General features: G+C 34.1%; 1 protein-coding gene across 1 annotated transcript in view; it reads left to right on the top strand.

Annotated features, from left to right (window-relative positions):
• PTPRD (protein tyrosine phosphatase receptor type D) overlaps nt 1–21,521 on the top strand; it is a 366,236-nt gene that overhangs the window by 336,362 nt on the left and 8,353 nt on the right. The window contains exons 26-30 of the mRNA XM_083884531.1: nt 11,296–11,581; nt 12,079–12,257; nt 13,509–13,635; nt 14,599–14,724; nt 19,135–19,289. Of these exons, the coding sequence (XP_083740657.1) occupies nt 11,296–11,581; nt 12,079–12,257; nt 13,509–13,635; nt 14,599–14,724; nt 19,135–19,289 (873 nt within the window). The remainder of the gene's footprint in view (nt 1–11,295; nt 11,582–12,078; nt 12,258–13,508; nt 13,636–14,598; nt 14,725–19,134; nt 19,290–21,521) is intronic.

Here is a 21,521-nt window from a genome sequence, read left to right as displayed (position 1 = left end):
CCATAGGCCTTACGAGTGCTCAGTTTTTAATCCTTGCAGTGAGTAGGTTGCAGATGACTGCCTATCCTTTTTCACGGTGGGGGAAAAAACCTCCCCAGTTCATAAGAAATAACACTAGTAAGATTGAAAAATATTAGAATTTTTCTCATCTCTTCCCTTTCCTTCTCCTGAGAACAATCCAGGACCCTTCCTAACTTCCTTAGACAGCTGAAACCTCTAGAGAGGAAAAGACAGTGAAAGCATTTCAGTATGACAAGTATTTTAGTATCATTAATATTCTAAGTTTTCTCTGCTTTACCCACATGTCTTTGTCCGAAAGTTATTGAGTTGCTACTGTATATTAAATTGTGCTGAGTGTCATCCATGTACTGTATTGCTGTTTACTCTTCAGCTGTTAGCTGTGGATCACTATACATCTCATAAATTATTTTTTTTTTTGTCATAGTCATTGTTCACTAATAGAAAGAAGAGAGGAATAAGATTATTATTAGAATCTCATTGAAAAGATGTATAGTTGGTAATCCTGCTTAGGATATTTAGTTCCTCTTAATATAAAAATATAGAAATAAGTTAATGTCCATGTTTTTCCTTATATTTCTTCTGTATTAGTAGTCTCAGCAACTCAGACCATGCAATCAGAGTAACTGACTGTGAGTAGTTTCATTTATATACATACCTTTATTCTTAGAACTTATTTCATATCAATATATAAAGAATAAGGCTTGTAGTGTTTATGCCTTGGATGCTTGATCTCTGTTTAAGAAAGCAGATTCACCTGATTTGGAAAATTTTGGATGCTTTGATCAATTGTTGGAATTGCAGAATCTACTGGGAAAAAAGGGAAAGAGTCTAGAAGAAAAGTTGATAAAGGCTAGATGTAAGAAATTGGTATAGCAAGACACTCCTTTGTAATTTTGTAATGAATGGTATTACACACATGGACAGGACAAATAGGGAGGAGTTTGGATTAGCCTTCATATTCTCACCATAAAAAATTCCAAGGTTGTGGAAATTCAGATTCCGGAAACTTTACAGATGAAGAACGTGGATATTTTATGCTGAACATGCAAGAACTCTTGTGCAATTACTGGGATATGTTCATACAAGTATACAGACAAAAAGTAGTGTCTCCATCTGTATGCTGATAGAATGATGGTAATACTGGATTTTCTTTACTGTGTTTCAAATTTGAGTGTCACTAGATAGAATCATCTTGATAGCAAAGATACTATTCCCCAACTCATCCTTCTTCAAGTTAATAGTGTTCTTATTAGCTTAGGTCTCTAATTTTTTTCCTTAAATTTAGGTACTTACGTATGAAAACCTGGAAGTACGAACATAACAAGAATGAGCATATCATAGTTAATGTGGCAGTGTGGTGGGTCCTTTAAAATTGGTCTTGATACGTCTTTTGTTAGAGTGGGACAATACTATGCTTTATTATCTGTAAATCCTCCATGAGGTGTCAAACACGAGCAAACTGATACTCATCCACTTTCAAGTTTTGTCTTCAGTTAGAAACCAGTTCTGCACAGAAACATGCCCTTTTTAAAACCTGAACTGTAGTTGCTGTATGTATAGTATTTGCTTTCACTGTTTATAAACATTAAAAATCCAGATAGTATCACTGAAACCATTATTAAAATTCAAAAACATATAAACAACAAGTAATAGCAATATTTCATCATGCAGGTTCAAATAATGGAAAACACCTACTTGTGTTCTTTTTGATTAAATCCATCATATGTGTATAAAGCCATATTTGGTTGGCACTTGGCCTGTGGTTCAGGAGATTATATCCCCCACTGGTGTGACTCAGGGCTGGATTATCTTTTGAAATCCTAAAAAGCTGCTGTGACTGCACAGGGCAAGATTTGTTTCTGGTAGCAGTCAGAAATCTGTAAAAGAACATAGGGAATGCTATTACTAGATAGAATCAGTGTTCTCTCTAGGCCAGTATCCTGTCTATGACAATGGCAAATGTCAGAAATTTCATGGGAAAGTACAAAACTCCAATGTCAACAATATTTCAGTAAAGTTTCCTCTCCAGCAGCAAGCAGTTAGTGACTAGTTTAGCCTTCCTTCATGAGGATTTCAATTCTTTTCCCATTTATTCTAGCTACCTATAGAAACTGGTGGATACTTTTTTGCTTATATTCATGATTTTACACTTTTCAAAGAACAAAACCAGGCAGTATTTACTATCTTTACTTTTTTGAATAGTTTCACACATATATGCTAGAATATATTTATTTACTTTTAATTTTAATGTGTCTCTTCATTTCACTAAATGTCTTTGCATAAAAGGATTTTTAAAATGTGTTATTTAGTGCTGTTTCATGTTTTACATGTCTACAGCTTTTGCTTGAGTTCATCCATCATAAAAAACTGGACTAGCAAAATATTCTAGCTCACTCCAGTATTTCTTATGTGGAGGGAGGTGGACAGGAATCCTCACATCCTTAACATTTTTGCTGGCTCATTTAACATTTTGTTCCCTCATTTTGTGATGTACTCTTTTCTGATAGCCTGAGTAAAGGTAACTATTCTCTGGGGATTTTTTTTTTTTTTTTTTTTTTTTTTTTTTTTTTTTATAAGAGGGAAGGCAGTAAAAATAGTTTCATGATTATGCCACACTTTCTTCTAAGTTGCCCAGTGGACATACTGAGGCCTGACTTCAATTTGGCCAAGAAATGGTTTCAATTGAACAGGTCTACTGAAGACTGATGACTTTTTGTTGGGCGAAATAACCTGCCCCTCATTAAAATGTAATAATTGTCTGTAAGATTTTTTTGACAAATGAAATGCCTTTTCCATGTGTTATCTCAAATTACAAATGTGTTGGTGCTGATAATTATTTCCATATATATATTATCATGTCCTACAAGGCCTGTAATTTCCTTTGACCTAAGCTGTAGTTTGATACATTATTTGATCAGCACTCTTAGTGAGTCATTTTATCCATATGTATTTAGTTAATTGGTTATTTTTCTCCCCACCCATGTTTATATATAATATACTCTACAAAGGAAAAGGAAATCTGACTGCTTGCAGCTGAGTCTAGTAAAAGAGCAATTAGGTTCTATCAGAGCCAGCAGCTGTCCATAATGAATTCTGAATTAAAATTATGAGTGAAGAAAATAATCCAGCCATCTGCAGGAAATGTGAAAATATTTTTATAACCCAATAGCTGAATTCTGGAAAAGGGTATCTCTGAGATTTCCCAGCTGTACCTACATTAAATTCCAGAATATCCATAGACACAGAGTATGCTGGAACACATTGCATCAACTTGGCTACCCGGCGTGTTTGGCTGACTTCGAACAGGCTGTATTTTTATCTAAAGTAATCAGCATGAAAGTCTCTTTAAATCCTCTCCCCATGTGTCTAGAAGTAAAATGCAGCTTTAAAAATAGTCCTGTTATCTTTTCATGGATACTTTCCAATCAGTATTTTGCCCTGAATATTAATCTTTCTTCATTTTTCATACTTTTATAGACTTAATTCAGGGTCTCATCACTTATTAACAGATTTTTTGCTGTTCCAGGTAAATTCTGCATTATGATGTCTATTTTTTTGTCACCTGAACTTCAAAAACAATTTTTAATGTCATAATACTATCCAAGCTTGTTTTACAGCTACTTTGAAACTTCTACGCAAAAACTCTCATTATTTCCATTATAAGTTGCCCACAATTTTTTCTCATCAATTCAAAATCCCGAAAAAAAGGAAGAGATTAGTTTCTAACCTCTAAATGACAAGTTGTGATTAAGAAATGTGAAATGCTTAGTGGTTAATACCTTTCACAACCTGATTTTCTGTGTTAGAGAGGATTCATGTTGGTAGATTTCAGAGGTTAAGAAATGTTGTAATGAGTACCAGTAACCAAGAGCTTCAGCAGTCAGGGGAGCATTGTCCGATATTAAAAAGGGTATTTATTTTTTCACTCCTTGATCTAAAAACACAGGACTAGCCTTCATATGAGCTCATCAGAAAAGCCTCAGGTTTTTAAACTCCATTTACTGCTGTCTAGCATCTCACTGCTTTAATACTGTATTGCAACCAAATCAGTTTAAACCAAATCTAGAATTAAGACATTAAGTTAAACATTAAGTTTTTCTCATCCTCTGAATGTATCCTTTAGGTATATTAGTTTTTGACTGAAAAGGAAGAGGCATTCTGAGACGGAGATCCAAAACAATAGATCTACTACTAAAGTCTTATCAGCTTCAAGGTTCAGGACTAATTTAATCATTATTTCCAAGTTTTCAGAGTAGGGGAAGGGGGAGTGGGGGAGTGAGAAAAAAATAATAATTTTTCTAAAAAGTAGACAGATTCATTTAGGGCTTTGAACTGTGATTGTTACTGGGGGGAAAATTAAAAGAAAAAAAAAAAAAGAGAGAGAGAAAGAAATATAGCCAATGTAGACTAAGGAGTCCTGGTGATAACATCTTCCTTTTATTTTCAACTTACTAGATGAAGTCCTGTGATTGGATCACAGCCTCAGACTTTATCACTGTTCCATGAGTCTAAAACAAAACCAGAAAAAATCCCAAGGGCATCTGCCGTTAAAAAAAGAAGCAATTGTTGGCCACATTAGGAATGCCAACACCTAGAATCAGGGAAGGTTCCAGAGGACTCTGAAACTTGGAATTATCTCAGTGGCTAGCAAGTACTTTCAAGGTCTTCAAGTTATCCAGTACTACAGAACACATTTCTTCCCACAATTTTTAAATTAATTTTTAGACAGAATCTGTTCACCTTCTATTACTCACCCTGATAGGCTAATAGCTCTTCTCCATGAAAATGTAATGAAAGCACAGAAAGAAATATTCAAAAGTATTAAGCTACTTCTCAAAACATTCCACCACCCTGAGAATGCAAAGCAGGTTGAACTGCAGAGAAATCAACAAATAGTTGTTAGCAGCAAGCAGCATAATTCCTGTTCATTGACTTCTCTGCTATGCTGTAATCTTCACTTTTATTTATTGACTGTAGGTTCGCAGTGTACTTCCTCTGCTAAATTACCCAGAAATACCATTTTCTGTACTTACTACAGCTGTTCAGGCATATATCTATCTTTAATTGAAGGTAACAAGTCACAGTAAGATGTGTTTTTAAAATTAACCTTAAAATACTTTCTTTTTCTAAACTCTATTTGAGTCAATTTTAGATCATTCTTTCTTTAGTGGAATTCATGATGTCAAGAAGGCATTGTACAGTACAAAAAATGTAAAGTATACACAGAAACTCAACAAATACCACAGAGAAGATATATTTAGAATCATTACTCTGATGATAAATACAGAAATCAGTACATTGCATATATAAGATTGTGTTTAGAAAAATAGGGAAATAAGGAGAATATCTGAGAACTGAATTAATTTTGAAATAAAAAATCACAGTAAATCCTTGTACACAGATAAAATAGTACAAAGAAATAAAGTTTATTTTAATGCCTTTTCTTTGTGTGTCTGAGTAATTGAAAAAATCAGATAACATAGTGATTAAGTAAAGTGTATATATAAAATATGAAGTCTCCTCTATGAAAAGCAGGATTATGGCATGTATTGTTATATAGAATCAACAATCATTTCTGAAGGGGAACCATGATAAGAAAAACAAGTAATATGAAACAAGGTCAATGAACTTTCCAGTTCTGTTTAATTTCTGCTATTACATCTCATAGGCAGAAAAATAAGATTTCTTTTCACCAACAATTAATAATTTCAGGAAAGAAGCAGGTAGAATATATCACCAGCGATGCAACCTGACCAGACCAGCCAGGGTGGCAATTGAATAGAGACAGGAACAACAAAAGTTGTCCAAAAAACAATTTTAATAAGGAAGCCAACAAAACAATAAGATGTACACTGTATGGGACAATATTTGAAGACCCTGTAATGGGGTAAACACAACAATATATAGACTTTGTTACAGTGCGACCAGAGGGCAGTGAACCAATGAACAATTACATTACCATATATGTAAAACATTACCAACCAATCATTAACAAGAACTCGAAACATTACCTTGTATGGATGAACTAGATTAATGTAACCTTTCCCATAATGCTGTTCTAATCTCCATAATCTAACCAGATGTTCCCCTTCCTAGCATCTCCTCTCCCATGGTCTTAGATTGATGCCCACTTCGTTGTCGATCAGGGCCAACCCGCTCCCAGTCCCCAGTCTCCCAAAGCCCACAAGAGTACTTATGAGAAATTATCCCTTTCAAGAAAGAAGCAAGTATCAAAATTAATGGTGTGCCTTTTCAATGGTATAGTTCCTAACAGTGTCAAATACCTGGAGGCTGAAGTATTAATTCAAGATGATCTGATTTACAGCTGGGAAATGGAATGCTTATTCCTTTAAAAACTCTGTAGGATCACGACACCAAATTTAGACAATGCATTTCAATTTCTCTCCTAGGACATATCTAGAATGGTATTTTTCAGAGTCCTTATGCAAATTCCAACAAAATCAAATAAACAGATTTCTGTTGGGGAAGTTGTGTTTGTAACATGTTGGTTAATAACCTTAAGTTGGTCCTTTCTTCTCTGAATTTCTTTTTGTCATACATGGTATTCTGTAACAATGTGTTTCACAATTTAATTATGTACTACTTTTAAAAATTACTTCCTGTTTGTTTGAAATTCCTGTTTGTTTGAAATTCTCATAATTTCATTTTATGGTCCTAATTATTTTTTAGCAAGTAAAGAGCAAATGGTCATTTTCACTTCATCTCCTCTATGTAACATTATTTTATGACTAGTGAGAGGATTTGAAACTCTCTTATGGAATATCATTGTTAGAAGGTTCTTTTAAATTTTTTTCATTTGTTGAACGTTACTAATGCTACATTTTTAGCCTGCATGGAAAATTCAGCTTTTAAAATTATTTTAGCAAACAATTATTTCCTGTACATGGAAATTGTTAGAGAATTTTTTTTTGAGTTTTGATTTCCTGTGTTTTAATATTTGAGAGTTTGTTTGTGTTCAAGTTATAGTCTCATAAGACAGCTTCTTATCCTTGATCTCTCCAGAGCTATACTAGGGATTAGATGAAGAACAAATTTACTTCCTAAATATTATTATATTTTTGCAGGTGCATATTACAAAATATCTTAAATCTGGGGCAGTTACATTTTAAAAATCTACTACTAATAATACTAATACTAATACTACTAATAATAATAACAACACTGTACTTCTAGAATAATTACTACTAGGTAATACTAGAATTCTGAGAATATATAGAATGAATGGAAAAATCTTATTAAAGCTCCATAAAGGAAGAAAGGTATAAGGCTGGCTCTTGGGTTGTGACTATCTCATGCTTTCATCTACTACCTATGAAAACCAGGAAGAGTTCTAGACTGATTTTGTCTGCTTGTAGTGAAACATTCTTGTGTTTTTTCAGACATTTCATGTGACTTCAGTGATAAATATGGTTGTCTCCATACACAGCCTAAGGCTGAAGAACATTCAGTCAGTGAAGTCTTATATTTCGTAAAGCACTGCACCTAAGAAAGTGCTGAGCACCATCCTGGTTGTCTGGTATCCAGCCATAACCACAGTGAAAAAGAAATAAAGTCACTGTACACTTGCAGATAAATTCTCAAAGATCTCTTATGAGCTGCTATAAAATTCTTGAAGAAATCCTGTATCTCTTCTAAAATGAAATTTCAATTTACATCTTTGCACAAGGTCTTTATTTTATTTTGATCAGATGTTCCTTTTCAAAAGGATGTTCCGTGGTTATATAAGGGGCTTTTTTAGCTGCTTCCTGGCCAGGGAGGTGATTTTCTGCTCTGTTCTAATTTTCTAACCACAAAATGGGAAAATAATTTAAATATTGCTCTTGTCAGAGCTACTACAGAGTTTCTGTGGGATTGGAATCTAATCAATCATTAGAAATTCCTTAATAAAATCCAGACCTTTCTATATATTTCCCATATCACAAGTAATTTCATGTACTTTCAGTTTATAAATGCAAGCTTCATTCAATCTGAAACTGTAATATCCAATAAAATTTTCCCCTGATATGAATCAAAAATGTCCTACATGATTTTTGGTCCATATTTTACTGTCTTTGCTTCCAATTATATGATCTGTGAATACTGGTAATTACACTGCCTTCCTTTGCCAAATCACTGAAGTATCAGTAAAGGGTCATAATTTAAACAGCTACAAATTAATCACAAAAGCCAACCTTTAACACATCTATACAGTGATTTGAATTCAGAATGTCCCCCTTACGGCTCTTCATTTTCCTTTTTTGAATTGTAGCTATTTTAGCTCTATTGCATTACAGGACATTAAGCATGTTTCAGCTCCTGGGACTGAGTCAGTCATGATTTTAGAAATTGAAAACAAATGTTATAATACTGTAAATGACAATATTTAAAGCAGTTACAGTTTCCTAATAGACACGTCTATTTAATAGATATCCAGATTTTCAGATTGAAAATATGATACTTCTTTCACTAACTGAAATGAAAATTCTAAGTTTGACAGCAACACCAGAAGATGCAAACCAAAAGAGCAAGAAAGTTAATAACAGAAGTAGAAATAATTTGTGAAATTATTCTTGTTAGCAGAATTATCATGGTTAGCAGATTAAAGACAGGGAATTTTTTTATATTTCAGTGGCTTATTAGTGAGGATTCAAGCTGTATGGCTTCCCAGCAGTGTATCATACTATATTAAGAAGACTGTGTGATAGTAGAAGAGAAAGAGAAATGGGATAAAAATTAGGATAGGGTAGTTTAGTTTCTGTTATGTAATAAGCTATTTTAGTTTGGAGTTAGAATGTGTTGGGGGCAAGAGGAATTTCAAAGAGGAATTAAGGTAAAATCTGCATAGCACTGATTCCATTTTTATGTGGAAATTCAAAAGAGTACCTTGGTAGACACACAGCTTGTATAATGCGCAGAACTAAAATGTAGTGAACACCCTAAAAGAGTAAAACATCTTGCTGGATAAAATGATCCAGAGGCATGTGTCAGGAGCCCAGTGAAGCCAAATGCCTCCATAAATGTAGTGTGTCAGCCTCTTCATCATTACGATGAAATGAGTGCATAATAATGTGTTTGGCTCTATTTTCATGATCTTCACAACTTCTGCATAAACCTGTAGACTAGCAAATATCTTCTTTGCTAGAGTATGCTAAGAAAAATTAATCCTTGAGTTTCCTCATGGAAAAAATAAATATATAAATTATAATAAAAGACATGAAAAGAAGAACTAAAAAATTCAGCTGAAGGTGGAAGTTTTTAACTGGCTTGAGATTTTGCAGTTGTGGTCTGCAGGTACCAGTGATCTTTTTGATGTTAAATCGGAAAAATGGCATATCCGGTTATAAACATGATGTTGGAACAGTCATTTAATACATTACAGGAAAAAGAGCCATATTCTAGATTACTGAGAAAATCTGTACTGCCAAATGTTCATATTTCTCATTTGACCCACACTTTTTAAACTGATGAAAACTGAATATGAAGAGTAATCATTGAAGGAATGGTTTAAAACTTGATATAAACCAATCTGACATATTGTGTGCTACTTATGTTGATTTCCATTACAAGAACAAAACCAAAAACAAACAAATAAACAAAAAACCCCACAATAGTGAGACAGCTTTTTGAGGTTTTCTTGATGATTTTTAGGCGTATTAATGTCAACAGGTTTTTCTGAAATGCAGAGCTTTTATTATACAAGGTTAATTAACTAGTTTGATTGAACTAATGAATTAGTTTGGATAGCCATCATTTTGTTTCTCTTTATTTTTTCTTCTCTACAACTCACACTGATGAATATCACTGATAGGTAAATTTTCTTAAATTCAGAATGCTGGTTAATTTTTCTTAGAGTGGCATCTAAGAAAGTTGAGATTGATGCTTTTGGTCTGTTATCAAAAGTCTTCACCTGTTTGAAGGGGATCTGCTGCTTGGAGGAGTAGTCCATAGCAAGAATATGTGATTAACAGTACGTAAATCTGCTATCTTAGAAAGAAGACTTACCTCATGTAAGATGAAATAACTTTCTGTTCTGTACTGCCTTTGCTTTCATTATAAGGAAATTAGGTTTGCTGGTAATTGGCAAACATTCTTAAGGTGGCATGCAAGAAATAAATGTTTGACCGTGCTTACTGATTTCAGGATGGACTTATGATATTTAATATCTCCAGAAAATATGGAAACTGTGAGAAGTTTTGTCTTTTATATAATTCTACTCTAGAAGCAGGGTTATAATTATTTTTGTTTCTATTTATACTCAAAAAATTGCAGTTTCTGGGGTTCTTATATATTCTTAATTTCTCTAATCTCAATGTCTTTAGGGTTTATAAACTATTGCCTACTATACTATGCTATACTATACTATACTATACTATACTATACTATACTATACTATATTACCTACTTCATTTTCAGTCACTAATTGAATAAAGTTAGGCATTTAGAAAGCCTGAAATTATCATTCACTGTTACAGTCATGATGGGCAGAAAAACGTTGTACAAAGCCCTTTACATTTTACGCATTACCTTTGTTTAGCTACGTGTGCAAGTAATTGAAACAAAACTTTTTAAAGTTCAATCATACACATGGCTGCAAAAAGGTGGTCTGATTTGATTCAGTACAGTTGGCATCCAAAGAGATGGATTTCCCCCGGCCTACAGCTGTCACAGCTATCTAGTCATGGGTCTGCATTGCAAAGACTAACAGTATGTCCTAGCCAAGTGAAACAGCAAAGGACAGAACAAACTGTGTTAATAGAAGCCCCATCAGCAGGGTTGGGAGATGAGTGGAAAGTTCACCAAAGCAAACTCTATCAAACCAAAGCATGATAGAAATATGTAACACTCATTTTCTGTTAGATTATTGTTGGCCAATTTACCTCTGTAAAGAGAATAGCAACAACAGCATGTTTAATGACTTAGAAATCATGCTACAAATAAAATTTGGTTTCTTAGAGGATTCATCATCTCCAGTAATTTCCATTTTTAAGAACATATATTTTGAGAACATGTTGCAAGGTATTTTATTTCTGTTGGAGTCAAACCTGAAACTGCAAGATGCAAAGATCTCATATTGAAAGCATTCTGTGTTCTCAATTGCTTGTAATGGAGTTTACTTATTTCAGGGTACCAACCTCTTTCATAAAAGCTGATGTTCATATTCAGAAACATGTGCTGTTTAAATCAGCATCACAAAACTTAAAACTTGAATGACATAAAAGTAAGCACAGTGAATGAAACAGTCCATGTTTTCTCTCCCGTGTTCATTTCTTTTAGTGCTGGAGTCGGCAGGACTGGCTGTTTCATTGTGATAGATGCCATGTTAGAGAGAATAAAGCATGAAAAGACTGTAGATATTTATGGCCACGTAACTCTAATGAGAGCACAGAGGAATTACATGGTTCAAACTGAGGACCAATACATCTTTATCCATGATGCACTGCTGGAAGCAGTGACATGTGGAAATACCGAAGTGCCAGCCAGAAACCTGTATGCATATATCCAGAAGCTGACACAGATAGAAACAGGCGAGAATGTCACAGGAATGGAACTGGAATTTAAGGTACTGGGATTTTATGTTGTGGGTAAACAAAACCAAATGATCTAACATTAAAGTTGCTCTGTTTTCCACCAGTTGTTTCCAGTAATGAAAAAATAAAAGACTCCATTAGACTAAGACTTGAATTAGGAAGATGGTTCTTTCTAAAATGTACAATTCAGCTCTCAGCGGGTGTCTGGACAAGAACCATTCAGTTGAGGGTGATGTAACTGTGCTGTTCCTTCATTGTTATTTTATCTTTAAATACTTGTTTGTATAGTGATTTAAAACTGGAATTTGTCCAAATACACTAATGGAGCAGACATTGTACTTGTGTGTATATATATAATATATATTAAAGGAGCTTTAAAAATATTTGGATAATGCAATAGAATATGAAAAACTAAGCATCTGAATTTGAATATATTCATTAATGGCTTCTGAACAGAGATTATAAAACCTGATAGTGATACTTGTCTTTGTTACACTTGGCCTTAATTCTTTTAATTTGTTTTCAACAGCGTCTTGCTAGCTCTAAGGCTCACACTTCAAGATTCATCAGTGCCAATCTTCCATGTAATAAATTCAAAAATCGCCTTGTCAATATTATGCCATATGAATCCACAAGGGTATGCTTGCAGCCTATCCGAGGAGTAGAAGGCTCTGATTATATTAATGCCAGTTTCATTGATGGATACAGGTACATGTTGTGATGAGTTCTTATCTATACTCTTTAAAAGTTTACAAAAATTTTTATGTAATTACATTGAAAATAACAAAGCTTAGTATTGAAGTCTAGCAATTTTTTTTTTCTGTTCAGGGCACGTTTGGGTATTTTTTTTTTAATTTTAATAAAGGGTTTATATTTTTACCCCATGTAATATAGAAAAATGCTGTAAATTATTTAGAATCTTAAACATTATATTTTTATCTTTGTTTTAGTCAGTGAGAGTTCTCAGTATGCTTTACATGCTGAAAGTTAATGAGATTTTAAGCATGCTTATGATTTGGACCCCTATTTCTTCACATTTATTCTGCTGAAAAGAATGTATAGAAAAAAGGTACAGGAGATATACTCTGTGTGTCAAGGTGATAACCTAGGGTCTTGGCACGCTGACTAAGACTTGACCTAACTACAGAAAGCCTTTTGAATCTAAACAGATGTGCAGCCCACTGACATCTTTGTGACAACATAGAAAATATGCCCTCAGCCGACTTAAAGCAGCTGGTTGAAAAAGACTTAAAAGGGAAATGGCACTTTTTGCCTATGTTTGCCATAATTTGGGTGTGTCTGAGTATCTATATCCACAGAGATAATTTTCTGAGCCTCAGCTCATAATTGAAAATAAACTTTGTCTCCACTGTCACCCACAAAGGTGTCTCTGTTGCTTGAAAGAAGCAAGAACAACACAAGCTAGTCATCATCTTATAAAGCTATTGATCCAATCTTTTAACAATTCGGTGGTAGCTTCCACTAGTAGGATATTAGGGCCTGGAAATTCACACTCTATTCCCAAATTTTCTTCCTGCCTTACTTTTGCTGGAGGCATCAGACTGTTGAAATGAAGTTAATAAAGAAACTGCTTGATGCTATAATTCCTAAACTTAATAGATTGTTAGACAGTTATTTCTATAAAATGAACCAGCACAACTAAGTGTTTCTTAAGTGCTTTTTACCGCACACAAAATTGAGCAATTAGAGTTGCATTAAAATTTAAATAATAATGATAAAGTCATACATCATAATATTAACAGAATAATTTTCTTCTCAAAATTCTAAAAATAAAAAGCCATGGTTTGATTAAACAATCATAATAAGGTTTTAATGTGTTCATTATTAATAGTGTATACATTTTTTCTCCAGATAATGTTTTCATATAAGCAGAGAACATGAGTATAAATCCACTTTTTTGATTAAAATAATACTCTAAATTTACTTTCTTTTACATAGGCATCAAAAAGCTTACATAGCTACACAGGGTCCTTTAGCAGAAACAACTGAAGACTTCTGGAGAATGCTCTGGGAGCATAATTCTACGATTGTGGTCATGCTCACTAAGCTACGAGAAATGGGCAGAGTAAGTACTGCTCTAATGGTCCTTTACTAAAATGTTGCAGCTCTTTTCATTAAAATATTTCATTGTTAGGAATATCTAAAGATGAGAATTTTGGTTCCTTCTCCTTTTGAAACAGGAGTGGCCTTCCTGGTTACTAGGTATGAGTTTTTCCAATCAGTCGATGTGTTGCAATAGACAAACTAGACATGGCACGATTTTGTGAGACACACTGACATTCAGCAAGTGGGTTTGCATGCTCATGTTCCAAGGTGTGCAGAGACACCATTGCCATCTAGGGAAAAAGAAATATCGCTTATTTGTAAACTTCATTTTTGCAGCATCTCGTTCAAAAAATGTTAAAAGGAAGTGTGGTATTTTTTAGATCTGAATGTCTTCTATGTGTTCTGTGCTGTAAATTAAAGTTTCAGCCCCCAGTTTACAGTTCTAAACTCATTTCATTGGTACTCTGTATACTGGAAAGAATGAAGCAGTCTCCTATCTGAACAGGATTATGTCTAGAGAAAACTGGCATCTGATAAGTGAAATCTGAGTTAGGCCATGTATCTGAGAGAGTAGAGATTATTCAGGACATGGCTAGTGGGTGCAGAGATAGAGTCCTGACTGAGGCTAGGGGGACTTGCTCCAACAAGCAAAAAGGAAGAAAACTGAAGATGATATCAAGATTTAAATTGAAACAAAAATTCACCATTGCAAATTAGATTAAGGATAGCTCTTGTCACTGATAGACAATAAAACTGAGCTGAAGTATAAGCAAGTTCAGATATATAGAGACCAATGAGAAAGCCTTTACAATGCAATACTAAAAATATTTTTTTTCTCTACACCAACACAAGCAGCTCATGTCCCTGTCCCTATTGGCACTTTCCATGAATATTATACTTAGCTGAGTAAAAAAGGGTTTATACCAGTTTATGGTAATGCTCTCAAGTAATATGAAATGTATTTTACTTTGTTATTTCATAGGAAAAATGCCACCAGTACTGGCCTGCAGAGCGCTCAGCCAGATATCAGTATTTTGTGGTAGATCCAATGGCAGAGTACAACATGCCACAGTATATTCTGAGGGAATTCAAGGTTACAGATGCAAGGGTAAGTCAACATAACATTACACTTGTTCCCATAAGTTTAAAAGAAAATGTCTATTTGTTTCTTTTTCTAGTCCAGGGTTTTTTAAATTTTTATTATTATTAAGAAAACCCCAGAAGATATGCTTTCCACAAGCAATAATAAAAAAGCAGATGAAGTTATTTTTAAATAAATAGAATCTTTCTGTGGGAATGATTGACTTCATTCAGATCTAGCATCTGGGCAGCACAATTTTATAGCTCTGAACTATTTGTGCCAAAATACACTGGATTATTTGAAGACCATTTTTCTCTTTTTCCTCATTTTTCCTTTGATCGTTATTGGGTACAATTTTTTCCACAAAGTGGTGTTTGGTTGCTTTGCACCACCCTTGAGGATGAGTGAGTATGAAGGTTAATGCACCGAGATTTTAAAACTGCAGAGCAAATGACATTCATATGAAAAGCTGGACAAGCTTTGCACATTATAATTCAATTTTTCATATAGCATATTTTCAACTCTATAGTATATCTGCAAAGTAGATACATGCAGCTGTGACCTTAGCATCCTCATTTTCATACTTCATTTCTTATCTGAATTCCTGAGTCCAAAACTGAGTAAGCATATAAGATAAATCATACATAAACTTTTAATATATATTCGGCATTTCTCAGACTTGATTTCTAGCACTTCATACTGCATGGCAAGAAGACATACTGTCAGCCTCTGTTTCTCTAGACACCATGGAATAATACTTGTTCAAGCAAAATAGCAGGATGTACTTTGCAGGTGAAAGTACATGAGTGGCTAATCAGAGTTGCCTGTCAGTGTCTGAAATACTAGACTTCCTCATGGTTAGCTAGACTACTGCTTTTAATGTGAACTTCAAGTAAAATTGGATAGTATTGTTAGTATTGTATCAAGTCAGGATATGAACCTTTTGTTTGGCAGATGAGATTTAGGTGTAGATTTTTTGTAAAGAAACTGTAGATACATTGGATCTAATTTTCATTCTATTTGAAATGTACTAAGGATCATATGACTTATAGCTTCTGTAGCCTATTTTTGCTTAAGAAACGTGGAGAACAGGCTCCTAGTATCAGTCTTTAAACACACTTGTAAACAGAGATAGTAAAATCCAATTTCACTGCAAATATCCTGATAGTTTTAATTGATTTCCTATTAAAAATCTATCTCAAGTTGGATGAGTTATTATGTGACATAGTTCACAAAGCTCTGATCACAAAATTAGTTAGAGCAAAAAGCCATAGCTATAATTAAAGTGTCTCCAAACATATTTCTAAAAAGTTCTTTCAAGACTTGCTATCAAAGTAGAATATTTAAGTCTGCTTACGTACAGCTATCAAACCAGTAAAAAAGGATCAAATAATTAAATTTGCCAGAACTAATTTTATTTGACAGGATATTAATAAACCACTTTTAGAAAGCATTAAACACATTGAAAGTCCTCATATGTCATTTTACTATCACGTTATTGTTTCCCAAATCTTAAAAACCTGTTTATCTTGATTATCCAAATTTTGTTAAACTCCTCAGTGAGATTACAGCACGATCCTAAATTTTGTAGTTATGCTGGAAAACTATAGCTTCTTCCAAATTTACTGGAAGAAGTGGGAAATACTTAGCAAAATGTACATTATAGTTTTTCTCCAGTTAGGCTTTTGCACCTGTCACACCCAGTAATTGAGATCATTTGAGTAAATCGTTGCACTCAAAGAAGAGTAAATACTCGAGTGATTGCAAATATCCTCTCTCTCTCGCATCTCCAAATCCATCTGTACTGTTACAATACCATCCGTGCCGTGGCAGAGCCAAGATGACCAGTTTTTCCACAGGGACAAAAAATGCGGCACTGCACCTGTGTAGGTGCCAGCAGCAAGTGTCTGGTGTAGAACTCTTTGTTATTTCTGAAACTGAACTGTGAGTTGTCATATGATGAAATTGACCTCTGCAACTGTTTCAAGTTATTGCTTCTCACTGTTTGTACTCACTTTCTCTGGAAACTCAAGAGCTCAATATGTTGGGCCAGTCTTATTTAAGGCTAAGCTATTAGTGATGACTATAAGAGAGTATTATAAATTCTAAAGCCTAATCAAAAGACAATTGAATATCCCCTGTGCGGAGGAAGCATAAATCCAAACGGTCAGTCACTAAATAGGATGATACATTAAAAGCCCTCTGTGCCTCATAGGGATCTGAAAGTACTTATTTTGATAACTAACTGTGCAAACTGTCACAGTATTTGAAAGTAAAGATTTTAATAAAGTTTGGCATTTGCATCTGGACTGCTGTTGGCAAGAATCTCATTAAAACAAATCAACACTCTTTATAATGTCAGTAGCAGAGGGAACTGTAAGAAATTGCAGATCAGTTCCCAATATGCTTTAATGCTAGTCTAACACAGACTAAGTAACTTTACTTCTCTGCTCATTAAATAACATTAAAAAACAGAGGTTATTGTCATTTCACAGACTTGCATTGGAGTACTGAGTTACTGAAATCATGAAATTTACTAATACAGTTGATATATACACAGCAAAAAAGAAGTATTGCCCATTAGATCTATTTATGACAGAGAAATGTGTTAAATTTCCAGTGACAGACTGGACTTGAGTAAATTAGGGTATTTCTTACTTTTTCTACTTGGAAAATGTTACTGTTATTTAGTGCAAGTCATACTATAGTCAGAAATTGCTGAAGAATCTCCATCTCCTTAACATGTTGCTAGTAAGTCAGATTTCAGCTTTTCTTTCCTTACTTTAGAAGAATAGAAGGTTATTTTGAAGGGAATCAACCTGTACTTGTGCCTTCTTGATAAATTTATATCATATGCCTAAGGCTATATGAAGGATGCAATTTCGTTATGTGTTTTTTGGAGAAAAATGGGATTATAGAGACCATTATCAGAGACGTTTGTATTAACAAAATACCCTTTTGGAGGTAAACATTTAGTTCTTTGTGTTGATGCTCACAAGAAATCAAATTGAGCGGACAGTTTCAAACATACCATATTTGTTTAAGTGGAGATAAGTGTTTCACAGATACAGACTACTACTTTATTACAGTAGTCTAGTGGAAGTAGACAGTATGGGTGTCCTCTCATGGAGTAGTTGCTGGTACAGACACATATTTTTTTTCTGTTTTCCTCACTCATCTGAGATATGGGAGGCAAAATCCCACAGAATCTGAGGAAATATAAAACAAAATATTGGCATCTCTTTTGATTATATTTAAAATAACTTTTATATTATTTCAAACTGAAAGCTTGTGGTCCAGGGAAATAGAAAGATTGTTCTTGCCTCCAGCATAGCTTGCTGCTTTTTGAGGGGAATCTCCAGTAATATTTTCAATTTTTCATTACTTTTACTTAGAAGAAATTTCAATTTTTCATGAGTTTCACTTAATAGAGGGCCATATTGAAGACATGACAGGGTAGGTGCTTAGAAAACATGATGTCTAGAGACACCATTTAACATCAGTAGCACGTATTGCCATGATTTTGAACATTTTAGCTGTGCAGATTGAGTGTCAAAATCATCCATGTCTGAAAATGCAGAACAAATTTGCTTTATCCATTTGTATTGCATTTTTTCTGCATCCTGACTTTTTCCCCATTAAATAGGCATATAGCACAAGTTGGCATTTAGTAATTCCAGTGGCTTCATTATAAAAATAACTGTGATGCTGTTTTCTGCACTTCAGAGAAATGCTGTTAGTATCCCTAACTATGGGGACTGTAAAGCTGCAGATGGCTTTTTTTTTTGAGAAAGGAAGCCCTTCCTCTCAATTTTGTCTAACTCCAAGCTGTTAATGAATTAAGTGAACCATTTTTGAAGGGAAATTTGTTGAGCAACTGGCTTGTGTATCCATCTCCTTCCAGGAAAAATGTTCACCTCACAGAAAGCAGCTTACTATTAAAGATAACATCTGCAAAGAGGGCAATGACTAAACAAGTCTTATCAGTAAAGATATTCCTGCTGTGAAGCAGTTAAGCGTATCTCAGAAATGGAAAGTCAGATTACATGACCTTATTCTACCTGATCTGTATATAAAGGAATTTGTAGTTCACAGGATTCAGAACATAACATACCAAAAGAATCACATACCCTGGTGGAGTTGTTATGCCTTTGGCCTCAGACACACTTTTTGCACCATCAGAATGCCAGACAACTCTCCTATGGAAGAGAATCCATGCAATATTGTTAATGGAATTAACAATAACACTTCAGGGCCAATACAAAAGCTTCAGACAGTAGCACTGCAGTTGAAAGAGTTTCCATAAATACAATCTTAGCCATTCCCCAGCTCCAATCAACATCCTTACTTTGTGATTGTCTTTATGATTATTGGCTGACCAACTCTATGCCACAGCAACATGCTTTTGTGATGCATTATTTGTGTCTTCTGTTAAAGGATGGTCAGTCCCGAACAGTGAGACAGTTCCAGTTCACTGACTGGCCAGAACAAGGAGTGCCAAAGTCTGGAGAAGGATTTATTGACTTCATAGGCCAAGTGCATAAAACAAAAGAGCAATTTGGTCAGGATGGACCAATTTCTGTTCACTGCAGGTAAGTAAACAAAGCTTAAAAACAAATTGTATGCAGATTTGGGTTTTTTTCCAAAACTGATTGCTGATTGTGATGAATGCGTATATTTAAATAACATTTCAGAGGTCAACTATCATAAAATGTAATCAAATAGAGGACCTAAAAAGCTAAAATAGAGGACCTAAAAATATAATGAACTGCTTTTATGAAATTGGAACTGTTCTGTGATACTCCATTTATACAGAAATGGCTCTTTGGAAATACATGGAAACACATAATTTTTTCATTTATACATGCCTCTAATGCAGTGTAAAAGCTGTCTGGTCAGTGCTCATACAAAAGGCATAGGAAGAGCCTTATCACAGGCTGCTATATCTAATACTTTTTCCAGTAGAAACTGAGACTTTTACTTTGGTGGGAATTATTAGCTGCAAACAACCTAGTTACACCTCAGTGACATATTAGTAGCAATCAAGGTGAGGCAGAAATAAAAGGTAGCTATCTCAAGAAAGGAATGGAATAGAAAGTGATGTTTAGAAATTTTGCCTGTCAAAGAAATAATTGAGGTTTCAGTTGATGAGTTCTAACTCAGAACTTAGTGCTCATTTTTGATGTGATGACTTCCCTCAATTCCTTTGCAATTGATATGCAGATGAAAACAGCTTGCACAGTGGTTATGAATAATCCAGCATGGGCTTTTTAATATTGTTTTCTTTTTTATTTATTTTCTCTACAGTATTCTAGATTCTATAGCAGATGGCCAAAAATAATATCTTTATCTTTTATCTCTTATTTAATAAATTGTTTTCTATAAATTCCATTAGGATTTTAGATACTCATTTTTGTAAAATGAAATTATTTTTTGTAGATTAAATATTATTATTTATATAACAGAGATGCAAAATAGTGACACAAGTTGCAAGTCCTTACTGCAAGCTAAGTAGTGCCCTAATATTATCATGAAGAAAAATGAAAGAATTTACCAGAGACTAGTAAATGGAGAGAAATTCTCATCTTTCCAAAGTCAGGAGTAAACAGAAGTTGAGTTCTTTATGATCCCCTCATCAGATAGAGAGACAAAATAAATGTATTGGAATACTCGAATCCCACTTTTCTTATGTGCCTAAAATTTTTTATGGCCTGCTGAGGAGAACAGTCTTGCAGAGCCCTGGTTGGGATTCATTACACAAGGGCTATGAAGGACAACTCAGATAAGAATAAGCCTTATTCTTCAACATTAATGAGTTTTGAAAGGACAGGAGTAATAACCAATATTTATGCCTTTATGCAGATAAGAAAGCAAAGTGATATTATTCTTCTAGGTTTCTTGTACCAGGCAGGCTTGTCCACTTGTGACTACAGTGAATACTGCTTACAGTACATTATATATCCCTCCAAATGGAAATAATCTTTCATGGTAAAATTGTGGATTTCTGCCATTGACTTTGCTAGAAACAAAGTCAAATCCAGTGTAACTAACAATGGCTTGGTTTTTAAATGTCTTTATCATTTTTGTAATGACAATTTAGGGATTGGTAATGCTAATCATCATTGCCAGTGTTAGTCAACTTACATGAATAGGAAGTGTTCCTAGAAAATTAGTAAGTTTGTTTCAGTAAGTCAGTTTCTTTCCGGAAGCACAAGATCCAGGATACCTGCACTTTCCTAGTCTTTGAGGAACTACTGAAATACTGCCTCCAGTTTGTAATATGATGAATTTTACAGTGAAGTAAAACTCCCCTTTGCCACTCCCTTTGGGTCTCCTTCACACTCTACACAATTTTCACAAGCTTACTTTCTCTGTTACCCAGTAAACTCCCACAACCCACAATTCTGAATTTTCTGTTTCCCTGGAATTTTTACAAATAGGTCAGTGTCTTGAATTAAAAAATATCTACTTCATGAGGCAGATACTTAAAAGTATTTAAAAGAGCAAAAGACTGTTCATCTTGAAGCAAAATTTTCACTTCTACCAATACTAGATATTGATAGTCTTTTTATTCTGGCTTTTAGTTCAAGAGGGGGCACCATTCCCTGAATGCATTCAAGATGTATTTGTAGTAATAAAATCTCTCTTACAAAAAGTCAGCACATCCACATAGTTCATTAAAGCATCTTTACTTTGGTTTCTAGTCTAAATTATAAATCATTGTGAGTCATAATGCATCATGAAGGATTTCTTTAACTTTACTCTAGAAATCCTAAGCATTTTTGGATGGGAATTTTTCCAATGTTAAAGTATGCTTTCCACTC

Source organism: Zosterops lateralis (assembly GCF_965231275.1).
Source record: "Zosterops lateralis genome assembly, chromosome: Z".
In the NCBI taxonomy this organism is placed as follows: Eukaryota; Metazoa; Chordata; class Aves; order Passeriformes; family Zosteropidae; genus Zosterops; species Zosterops lateralis.
Note: the sequence above shows the minus strand (reverse complement) of the source record. Positions and strands in the feature narration are given on the sequence as shown.